Genomic DNA, 12289 nt, shown 5'->3' on the forward strand with positions numbered 1-12289 from the left:
AGTACAGGTGAGTTCACTGGCCCCAGGGAAGGACAGAGAAGTCACCATGGGAAGAGAGAGAATGGAGAGGGAAACAGGAAGAGTATGCACATAGAAAGCAAACACAGACGGATATCAATTGTCGGATTATACAGAGAAGAGACTGAGGGAAAGGTAGCCCAAACCCCTGGGCTGAAAACAGGGCTAGGGGCAAGGTATGCCAGGTAGGAACTGAGGAATGCTGGGAGAAGCCAAGTCTGTTTTGGTAAGATATCCACCTCAGTCCCTTGTCCCAGGATCTGAAACCAAACATGAACCACTTCCCCTCCATGCTACCATGTTGACAGGCTTGATCTTATGTGGAAAAAGTTGAGTACTGCAGTCTTGTCATGTCTAGAAGATGCTATTTGACTCTGACCCTCCGTGACCTCTGGCTTAAAATTCTTCCCCCTCCACTTTCTTGATGCCTGCTGAACATTACAGAGGTAAGAGGTGATACAGATGTCCCATTCGTGGCTCAACACTTAACAGACAGCTTTAACTAGGTACAGATTTCTGTGTTAATCACTGTCCACAAATCGACATCTCTGATGTGGTCTGAGAGCTGCAATAATCAAAGGGTATAAAGGTAAAAATTTAGAAAGCAGTTTTATATTATATCCATTTACCAGAACAAGAGTAGGTTTACCCATAGGTCCCATGAGCTAGCTACCCAACCATGGGTTCTTGACCCAATTTATAGAAACAGACATGTTTCCTCCTACAGAGTAAACCTTAAATCCAATCATCAAATCCATAATATATGTGCCATTATTGTATCCATGTGCATATCCTGCCACACCAGTCATTGCATTTCACAAGGTTCACAGTTGGGTAAAACTGTTGATAAGTACCCATCACTGTCAACCACCACCCAGTGCCTTAAATAGCACATTCCTGAAAGAGCAAGCCAGCAAAGAGGAAGCTTCATGGTCAGTACCAAGTTGATTCTCCATGTCCTGTGGCCAATGTGTGGTCTTCAGCAATGTTTATGGTCTTCCTATCAAGTTCTGGTGGACAACCAACAGCAATGGCAACAGCTTGAGGAGGGAGCATCCCACACTTGCACTGGACTTTTTATTTGGCAGCCTAAAATCGTATTCCCCATGTAGGGTAATGCCAATTCAAATTATATGAACATGTGTATGTGTGCTTATAAAATTCTAGGTTTCCATAAGACTTTTTGAAAGAGCTTTGGCACTGCTTATCCTCACTACCTCTAACCTACCACCACCTCTAACCTACCCTCCTCCTGCCCCCTTTCCCATCTTTCTCTGGATAACACCTGTGTTCTTTTAGGCTCCCGAACCTTTAAGACCCTTCTCCCTGAACCAATACTCTTTCTAGCTTCTCCAGTCTTACAAATACTTCAAATTAAATACACAAGTCCAAAAATTTGACAGTAAGATCCACATAAGTGTTTGCTTTTCTGAGGCTATTAAGAAAACAGAAGAGAAGAAAACTAGTACTTTATTCTAGACTTCTTATGAATTTCTTTGCTATCAGTACTATGGTTTACTAGTATAGCAGAATTTGTGCCAGCTTTATATTTGAAAATTTGAAAGATATTTCTAAAACTTGGAATAAATCATAAATCTAAGATTCTTTGATTTTGTGTTTATGTAACACAATACTTCAAAAGTGGGTATTATACAAAGAAATGGAGTCTACTTAGCTCATGGTCCTGAAGATTTGAGAGCATGGTCTTCATGGTCTCAACTAACATGGACTTCAAAAGGGTGAAGGGAGAGAGGCAAGAGGATGAATGCTGAGACCATGAAGAAGTCAGGCTTGTTCTTCTGAAACAGCTAATCTTGCTTCTATAAAGCCTTATGCAGTACATAAGATTAAACATTAATCTCTTCAAGAGAGCAGTCACGGCTCAGTCACCTCCCACTAATCCCTACCTCCTAAAACTCCTGTCATCTTTTTCTGCTTTAACTATCTACACTTTCGAATTCCTCAGTGCCAATTCAGTGGAAATTTGTACTTGAAATTAGGACATTAAAGAAAAAATACTATAATGTTTTTCAGTATGCCAACCAAGAAAGCTTACTCAAATTAGTGTCCATAGTCACACTGGCAATTCCAAGTGAATAGCTTAGATCTTAGCCTCCTTGTACTCCCTCTCCACTCAAGTTAAGCCTTACCAAAAAACATAACAGAAACTTCACATATGAAATGACCATATTTTACCATGAGAGAAAACACTTGTACCCTTTGATTTTAACAGAAGTAACATTAGCTCACATTTATTGAACTATTCTGAATATAGTCAGTGGCCCAGTGATAAATACACTTATTAATCATCCCATTAAGTGGACAGTTGAATAAATATGCACTCAACTAAGCATGGGATTAGAATTGGAGTTTCCTTTGCCTACATTAAGGGCTTCATCATCCAAGACCTATTTCAAATGTTTCTTACCTTATAGCCTTCCCACTCTGCTGGCAGTAGCTTGCTTGCTTCTCTGGTTTTTCTGGTAATTCATGAATAACTTCTCTCCCTGTGTCCTTTCTAAGCTCTGAAGACAGACACCATAGGTCTTACATTCCTAATATACAAGATCTTGGTTAAGGTTTTGCAGTCACCATATAGACCAACTGGTTGACCATGTGGTGGCTCCTCATGGAATGGAAAAGCTTTGCTTTGTGCTAACTTCCAAAAATCATAGTCCAGCACACCAAAACTCCTTCTCTTGATTAACTGCTTAGTAAATCAGAAATGTGGGACTACACAATTTGACAACTTTATATTTGCATAAATTCATGTTGACGTTAAACTATAGATTCAAGCTTGGCCATATTAAGTATTTAGAATATTTGTAACATTTTTAGAGCAAAGTCATTCAAATTGTCTAGAATCCATTTGTCCAGCTCAAATCTGATGCTGCCAAGAACACTACAATCATTACACAAGCCAAAAATCCAGCTTTTCTGTGCATAGTGACTTCTCAATCCTCTTGAAGAGACAGACGTGGATCCCATTTCTGTCTATGCCCTAACATTTTTCCCACTTTGCATACTTGAAGGGTATGAATCAAACTTCTTACTTAGCTGATGCTACAAGGAAGTTTCATGTATTCAACATGGTTTTGCTGCCTAATGAACATGTATATCATAAGAAATGTGAGAATTAAGTGGTAGCTATTAAACATGAGAGAATCATGGCAGAATTATAACTAAAGTAGTAGATAACATTTAGTATATGGTGACTGGGAATGAGATAACCGAGAAAAGACTTTTCATACAGAGCTTGCCTGGTCTGTAACAACTGTTCTATAAATGAAATTTTCAGACATGTAGATCACATGAAAATTTACTATTCTTTGAATGTTGTCTAGCTAACAAAATTTACTGTGAGACGATGTCACATAACCAAAATTGCAATTTACTGTGACACCACGGTTCTAGCAATGAAATTCCATGACCCTCAAAACACAATTACAAATGCACATACATACTCTCTATAAACTGTCTTAGGACCCAAGAGATTATGAACACTGAAATAGTGTGCATAACCACTTGAGAGTCCTTATGTCTCAGTCAACCCTCACCTCATTAGGTTGACTGCTTTGATAGAAGAAACCTGATTTAGGATAAGTAACTCCTCCAGCTTCCTCTTTGACTAGAATATTCAGTGCTACACATTTTAACAGATATAGAGCTCCCTATTTTTTAAAGCAACTTAAATCGCTCAAGCTTAACTTGACAAGGTGTCATCTTTTCATACAAATAAACACAGACAAGGATAATTCTGCTTTTATAAAGTCAAGGATTTACAATTAACATCTTCAGAACTTCCTAGTAGTTTATATGAATTCAACATATTAGTATGCACATTAATAGTCCTATAGTAAAGCATTTACTTCTTGTATTTTTTCACTATTCAGTTTTTTGCACCCTTTGTCGTTTCTGTAGTAATAGCACTCCAAAAAACTAACTTTAAAAAAAAATTCCTTAAAGTATTGAAAAGAATACTATACTTATGAAAATATTAATTTCCTTAGATAAAGGCATCATTGTCAAACAAAACTTAATTTGTGACCATGAGTTTTTTTCTCTTTAGCGTTATACTTATATGTTAGCTGCCAGCCCACTTCCATCAACATGCCTCTATAGCTTGCCTTACATTCTCAGAAAGATGGATATTACATACTTGCTTTAACCAGTAATTCAATGACACTTGCCACTCACTCACACACATCACTTGCCAAACACAGCATATCTTAGGTTCAGTCCCCACCCAGTAACACAGCAGAAATCAAAATCATCTAATAACAAAGAGGTGGTTTCTGTAGCTAGAGAGATGATACTTTAGCAGTAAACGGGACATAGTTCCTCTCACAGAGGACTCAAGTCCCACATGCCAGTCAGGCACCTCACAAAGAACTCTATTTTCAGAGAACCTGATAACTTCTGAAAGACGGCACTCACATATGCACAAACCAACAAAAAAACACACACATAATACATAAACAAAACAAAATTACAGCAAATAAAAATACCATTTTTATTTTTCTTAAAACTAGTAACAATTCTAATAGTATGAAAAACACCAATGTCGCACTAACTTGGGAAAAAAAAACAAGACATGAAATACCCAGGTACCTCAGTCTAACAAATAAACCAAAATTTTTTTTCAAAATTTAACATTTCAGGTAATTGTCATTTAGATCTTTCTGTCATTTATCATTTTAAATTTTTATATTTATATTTACTAATTACATGTTTTTGCTTAGTATATTTTATGACTAATAAGATAACCTATAGTTTTATTTTGCTAATACCTAATTATATAAATTGAAATTTTATATAATTGAAGTTTTATTTTTAATAAAAATATAGTAGAAAAGGACTGTGCGTGGAGGGAGACAAACAAACAAACAAACAAACAAAAGACAAACACTGAGACTGTCGGCCAGTGTTGGTAAAACAGTGTAAGGAAGAATCCAAGGCAGGGAGGACGGATGTGTGGGCAAGCAGAGAGAAGAAAAGGAGTTACATGTAGTCGGAAGCAGGATCCTGATTATCCTGCTGGCACTGCCTGAGTCCCTGTGTTAAGCTGGCTACTAGAGAAGACTGGATAGACAACCCAACTCTCTTACCAAACAGGCCTATTTTCTGTCTAGTTTCAATGATAATCAGCCCACTAGAAAGCTAACAGAGGACGCAAGACGGAAAAGGTTTCTAGTTCCACACCAGTTACAGTATGACGTCACTATTTATACTTAACTTTGAGACTCAATTTATCATTGGTAAAGAACAACAGTAATTTTCATTGGTTTATATCATTACCATATCTGCCTTTTCCTGAAATTAAAATGATTATTGCATGTGAATGAGCTTAGAACATGGCAGGAACTAACAAATGTTCATTCTCTTAAAAGTAGTTCTGATACTAAGGAGTTGAACCTTGCCAATAAGTTAAATGCCTTTCTTATGTCAACTAATGTGATCCAGTGATTGATGGCCTTTGTATTGAGGTGTCTGAGTGCACTACTTAAACATGATCTAGTTCACCACACTCAGTTCACTAAGACACCTACAGAACTAGTGGTGTCAGCATGATACAGTTTGCTTAGCTGCTTTAGAGTACAAAAAGTATTCCAAAATTTTCTACAAGGTCGACAATTTGAAATTTAAACTTAAAATGCCTTACACTTTTTTTTTACAGCATGCTACAAATGAAAACTGATGAGAAAGTGGATCTGTGTGATGGGAACACAGCAAGCTGCCCTCTGAGCCCCATTCAGATGTGCCTTAATCATCCTATTGAATGGAGTCTAACAGCAGCATCTCTAGCAAGCTGCACAGTTCATAACCAAACTCTCAAAAATGAAGACAATTAGTCTGCAGCCCTTGCACTATCTTTATTTTCTATGTCAATATTCATTCTCATGAATACCAATTGATACTAACATATTTCTAGTCCTGTGATCTGTCTATATATTAGGTCATTAGCATTAATCATTTTATTATAATTCTGTTTTTACATACAGTACACAAGACCATTGTGGGGTTTTGCAACAAAAGCAGATTTTGATGTTCTCTTTTTATCGGTGAATTTTTTAATGCCCTCAGCTTAAATATGTAATTGCCCAGTTCTATTTCTGTGCAGTTTTCACATATAACAATTCTGTAACTTAGGAAGCTAGTATTGTAAAGATGTGTGACAACGACCTAACCCATGAACAGTTGTGTAACAGGTGGGTGCCAACTACCTCGAGGCAAACTGGGAAGGGCAAAGGTGTCGGTCAGAAGTGTATCTCTTCTACAGTTATACATGTATAGAAAAAGACTGATTAGCTTATCAAATAGCATGTTTTCATTCATTAAAAAAAATGGGTTCTCAGTTCTCTTTCTGTAATTAAACCTCTCATCTGTGGGCCATAAGAGCAATGGCACAATTGCATGTTTACTCTTCAGCAAATGTGTGCCTCAACGGGAAACAAGAACACTGGTTTAAGTTCACAGTTTTGAATGGAAAAAAAGGTAACTGTTTTTATACCTGTTGATTTTATTGTACTTTAGCAGTTTGCTCCAAAGTTTACAGGGGTATCCTGTAGAAACAGGATAATACTCCTTAGTAATGCTGATGCTGTTCCCTGCAGCCACAGCTATTGTCTAAAGTCGGAGTAGTAAAACTACTGCTAATGGAAAAGTCGGTGCTTAAAGTCAGAGAAAAGCAAACTTTGGTAGTGTCTACGTGATCACAGCGTCTTTCCTTTTGGCTACTCTGCACATGTATAAATGAGATGATAGTTCATTCCTAGTGGCTTTCCCTTACACCACACTAATGTGCCATTTTAGCCCTGCTTACTTCCTATTCCCCACGAATTTATTCTAAGACAGGGATTTAACAAGAACTATAACAATAAGAAGTATGAAGCACAGGAAAAGACATATAGCCAAGAGTGAAGAACAACAGTGTTTTCATTGGTTTATTTTATTACCATATCTGCTTTTCCTTTTGCTTAATAAGCATTCTTGCTTTGTAACTTTGACTCCTTTTCTGAGTTCTATAAAGCACATATTATATATATAGAATAGCCTTTTGGTTCTCAAAGCCAGCAATATTACCTTTCAGTCCATCTCAGAGCATCTGTTAAAATGAATGATCTCTGACAAATTTTAAGAAGCAGAAGCACAATTAATAAAAATTTCATGTTAGGACATTTTTATCCAAATAAAAGGTGTTTCTTTGGGTATGGCAGAAAGAAAAACGACTACTTTTATACAATGCAAGTTTCAAAATATTTATGTTTCATAACAGCGACAATTTCAAAAGATAATTGAAATTTAACAGTGAAGAAACTGTGCTCATAATCAATACATAACGATGACTTCCTATAACTTTTTTCCCATTCATATTGTTTATTTTTCAAGTATATTTTGATGTGCCAAAACCCAATGTACCTTTCATGATTTATGTGTGTGAACACCTCCCTAGTCTAGAATCATTTATAAACTAGTGTTCCTATATGGAAAGATTTAGGAAGAGGAATTACCATTGAGGTAAAGTTATCAAATAAATCCTCAGTATAGGAATGATGCAATTCTCAAAGCCATGGTTTAATGTAAATACGGAGAGCTTTGTCCATTATACTGGTTCTCAGTGGTCAGAGCAGCTTTCTATGTACTTCATCCTTCATTGCCGTTTGTTTGATGCCTGACATATTCACCTATTTTACAGCTTGTCTAAGCTTCTCAATATAAGCTACTGGGCTAATTATAAATCTTTCCAAAATATCATAGTTCTGTAGGGTTCACATAGGGGACCTATTTAAAAGCAGGTTTCTAGGCCCACCTAATGTCCTGATAAAGACAAATCTGGATCCGTGCAGATGGATGACACTAACAGATGGTGAACTCATGTGGCATCATTCATGTTTGCAGAAACAGAGCAGGTATTTCTGATTCTTCCATAATAACTATTAAAGCAAAGATATAAGCACAACTTCAAAGGACTCCATCCTTATCAGCTCCCTTAACTCGGGTCTTCATTAAGAAACTCTGCAAGGTTAAGTTTACTTTTCTGAAGCGCGGCTGTTTTGGCTCGTCTGGGTAATCTCATCCTCATTTCTGATGGTGGTTCATGATCACTAAACATGTTAAAAAGACATTCATTTAGATATAAGCTTTAAAAATCAGAATATTTATAAATAAAGCTTTTGGTTTCTGACATTACAATATAGTGTAATAGATAGCCTGAGTCTAATAACTAAGCTTAACACTAAAATTTCAAGCAATAACCAAAAAACAATGGCTGGATGACTGTCCTGCCAAGTGAATCAGAAAACCTAACTAATTTGGTAATTTTTAATCTACTGGCAATACCTGGTGCCATACATACAGGGAAAGAAGAAAAGCACCAAGCTTTTACAGTGAAGCTTGTAATTACATAGGAACCATACTATCGTCCTAAAGGAGTTAGAATTCATCTGAATTAACAGTACATGTCATTTTTATTAAGTATATTACTAAGACATTGTAAGGTCCCCCCAAAAGCACTTTAACCAAGGCTTAGTCTAAGGAAACAGGGAGGGCCCAATACCAATGACTAAACAAATGCAAGATAGCGACAAACTTCAAGCTCAACCATGGCTTGACAGCGACTGAAAGAAAACTATCAACACGAGCCACAGTACATGAAAGTTGTAAGCAGAACTGTAACTGAAAGAATACAAATGTTACCTAAAGCAACATAAGAGTCACATATATAAGGTCATACAAACAGAATACATGGGAATACATGGGAATAAACTCGTCTCAATACAAAGAGAATATATTAAACTACTCCTTAAAGCTGATGCCAACTAATAAAAATATACACCTCTTCATCAGTCAAATGTTCTAGATAATTTTACACTATTTACCAAGATCACAGATAAATTAGTTTTTACTATCTTGTAATATACAAAGTTTCTCTCAGAAGAAAATTGTATTTTACTTGTGAGCAAAATGAAACTGGCATCTTCCATGTCTTATGGAAATACATGACACACCTTTCAGAGTCAGGCCCAGCAGTCTGGCATCTCCTGTTGGTCTTAGATGAAACTGGCGCTTTTCTCCGTCCTTAAAGACAACATAACTTATTGGCAAATTTTTTAATGGTTTCATGTTTCTAAATCTAGTGTCTAAGCCATCTTTTACTTTCAGCACAACAATCTTTTTCAACACATTTCCTTATTGCTATCCACTCTGATGCTCTCAATACACAGTGGAGGGGGAAATACTAAAATTTATGTAAATTTCTTTGGATGAGAACTACAAATATGTAACAAAGAGGAAAACTTTAGGTCACTGCATATGGTGACAAAAACATCTCAGGCTAGCTATGATAGCTCATTTGGTAAAGTTCTGGCTTTGTTAAGTATAGGGTTTAAGTGCCACAACCCACATAACAGTGAAGTGTGGTGGCACATGCTTATAATCCCAGCACTGGGAGGGCAGAGACAAGGAGGGGCTCTGCCTAGATTCCCTAGATGGCCATCTAGCCTAGCCTACTTGGAGAGCTCCAGATCACTGAGAAACTTGTCTCAAAATCAAGCAGACTGTGACTAGGGAGCCTCCACATGAATACTTATGCACACATAAATGATCACATACATAGAAGACAGTTTTCTCTTACAGCAGAGGTAGAGTTAATATGGAAAAACTAACAAAAATATTACAAGGGCAAGCTCAATCAATGAACAGTTTCTAAATGGAACTGTACTTTTATTATATATAATATTTATCTTTGAAGCACTACATTGCTTAGCTAATCTGGCCTCAAACTGATGGCCTCAAGCTATCCTCACACGGCCTCCAGAGCAGCCGTTATAACTTCTGGCATTATTGTAACTGGCTTCAAACGAAACTTAAGTAGCAAGATACAGCTTGCTTGTAAAATACTTAAATTTATACAAAGAAAAGTCAAATGTGTTCATAAATATAATTCAATGTTTTAAAATAAATAAGAACCTTTATTTACCAGGGTTTATTTGTTATATTCTACAAGGTTGAAAGTAAGGACTAGGGGCTGTGCTCGGTGGGTAGCGTGTTTGCCTAGTGCGTACAAATCCTGGTTTGCTCAACCATATGAAATGGAGCATGCTGATCCAACACCTATATTCCCAGCCTGTAATCACAAGTTCAAGGTCAAAAGAGTGACTTTGAAGTCAGCCTAGGATATATGAGAACCTATTCTGAAAAAAAGAGACATAATAAATTTGGCCTTCAATGTTCTTCATTTATGAAAGATAAAATGTAGCATGTATACATTAAGTTTGGACTATAAAAAACTGGAGTTTTCACACTTTATTCTGTAACTAAAAGTAATCTGATCAAAATCAATTGTTCATTTGACAATTTATTTGAAATTGTATATCCTATTCATTGTTATGTATTTCCCCTCATATTTTATTTATTTGCCTTCAATAATGTATTAACCCCGAAGAAAACATCCAAAAATATGGAAGTAATTTGGAACAATATCCAGTAATTGGTGTTTAAATAACCGGTTTGTTATGAAACAATGTTATGGCCAGATTCTATTCTAGAGAAGATTAAATATACTTAGAACAGAGCCATAAAACTATTTTCAATAATTAAAATCATATTGGCTCATGGGTGGGACTATTAGTGTTCTTGATGGTAGGTCTGCCTGGATGTACTTTCTTATTCTTCTGTAATAAGCATGCATTGCTTTTGTAATAAGGAATTAATAAAACAATTTAAAAAGCCTTGAATTTCAGATGTTTTTCAAAATGGTCCCCTACTATTTAACATTTATTTATTCTAACAAATATTCTGCTGTTGGATATCACTTGGGAAAAGGTTAAAAATGAAAATGGATCAGGAAAAGGAATTAAAAAATACAAAAACTTGGGAGGGGAAAAAATGCTCATTCACACAAAAAGTACTGTCACTTCTAACACTGATACTAAACTCTTATTTAACTCTTTCCTTTCCTTGTTTGTTGATACTGGGCTCTCTACATAGCCCTGGCTGTCTAAGAATTCACTCTGTAGACCAGGCTGAACTAAAAACAGAGATCTCCCTGCTTCTGCCTCCCAAGTGCTGGGATTAAAGTTCTCCATGCCTGGCAATTTAACCTAGTAATTTATCCTCAAAGAGCCCTTTATGGTATAATTTTTTTATATATTTTTTAATTCTAAAGCATATGGAACAACAATGACCTTACAATCTTCAGTAAAAGCAATAATCCCCATTAGCTGAAAGAAATACAACAGTTATGCATTCCCAAGACATTCAAAAAGTCTTATTCCTAAGAAGGTAAAGATAAGGAAGTATTTTCAACTTGAAAAGAACTGTATTTCAAGATGCAGTCTATGCACACGTTACCTCTGTTCGTTTTTCCTTGTGTAGATTTTGATGCTTGAGTTCCTTTTACATTCCTCGCAGGAGTCCTATATTCTTCCATACATGGAATCATACAAAAATACAAAAGACAATCCTATTAACAGCTATTAAATGGTTATAAAGAATCACCATTCCAAAAGTGTGAATGCTATAAAGTAAGAGCTCCTGGAAAGACAGGAAGAAATATACTCAAATAAACTGAAAGGTAGAATAAACACATGATTAATAGCTTTTATCAAGAGGATTATTAAGAAAAAGGGTTTTGGTTCTGAAATTTAAACAAAATAAAAATCTCAGTAAAACCAAAAAATATACTTTTATAGATATTTAGGTCAGTATGTATTTACCATTTTCATCCTGAAGAACCTTTGTAGTTGTATTGGCATCCTCTGTTACCACACATTGGTCAAATTCTTTACTTCCTTTTCCTAACTGAATCTTAATCTTCTCCAAGGCTCTCAGACATGTCCTATCTGTTACTTGCTGGGGGTGGGGGATGTGGGAAATAGAAAATTAAGTAATCTTTCAAAGTTATATGCCAATATCAAGTTTGAAAACATTCTTCAATTACATAAAATTCATGAAGAAAAGATAGTTCAAATGAACATGCAGAATATATAACATATTACTTAATACATCTATCTAAATTCCACCATATATGTATAAACACAAACTACTCAAGAGTATTAAAATCTGCTTTACCTCCAGAATCTCATCCAATAGAAGCAGGAGATCTTTTGTAACACTGCTACTGAGTTCTACCAAACTCAAAGCTTTTGTATAAACCCGATTTTCTGGTGAGCATGGATTTGTTAAGATCTCATTGCAAATTTTTATAGCTAAGTTGTCATGTACTGTTAAGGCCTAAAAAATTAAAAAGAAAAAGCTCTATAAAATAAAA

At 35.8% G+C, this 12289-nt stretch overlaps 2 protein-coding genes across 31 annotated transcripts in view; one reads left to right on the top strand and one right to left on the bottom strand.

Moving 5' to 3' along the window:
* Lcorl (ligand dependent nuclear receptor corepressor-like) overlaps positions 1-10748 on the top strand; it is a 137351-nt gene extending 126603 nt beyond the window's left edge. For 26 of the 30 annotated variants that reach the window (XM_017599472.3, XM_017599474.3, XM_017599475.3 and 23 more), the window contains one exon: positions 1-10748. This exon is cut by the window's left edge and continues 19721 nt beyond it. Coding sequence is in view for 4 of the 30 variants with exons in the window: in XM_039092775.2 (XP_038948703.1) it covers positions 5696-5870 (175 nt within the window). In the remaining 26 variants the exon portion in view is untranslated. The other 4 variants (XM_039092775.2, XM_039092776.2, XM_063273773.1 and 1 more) reach the window with 2 other exon arrangements.
* Ncapg (non-SMC condensin I complex, subunit G) overlaps positions 6952-12289 on the bottom strand; it is a 28973-nt gene continuing 23635 nt past the window's right edge. The window contains exons 17-21 of the mRNA NM_001398911.1: positions 12091-12252; positions 11736-11871; positions 11371-11442; positions 9027-9096; positions 6952-8123 (exon numbers count right to left, since the gene is read on the bottom strand). Coding sequence (NP_001385840.1) covers positions 8009-8123; positions 9027-9096; positions 11371-11442; positions 11736-11871; positions 12091-12252 — 555 coding nt within the window. The 3' untranslated portion in view covers positions 6952-8008. The remainder of the gene's footprint in view (positions 8124-9026; positions 9097-11370; positions 11443-11735; positions 11872-12090; positions 12253-12289) is intronic.

The sequence above is a fragment of the Rattus norvegicus genome, chromosome 14 (genome assembly GCF_036323735.1).
Source record: "Rattus norvegicus strain BN/NHsdMcwi chromosome 14, GRCr8, whole genome shotgun sequence".
NCBI lineage: Eukaryota > Metazoa > Chordata > Mammalia > Rodentia > Muridae > Rattus > Rattus norvegicus.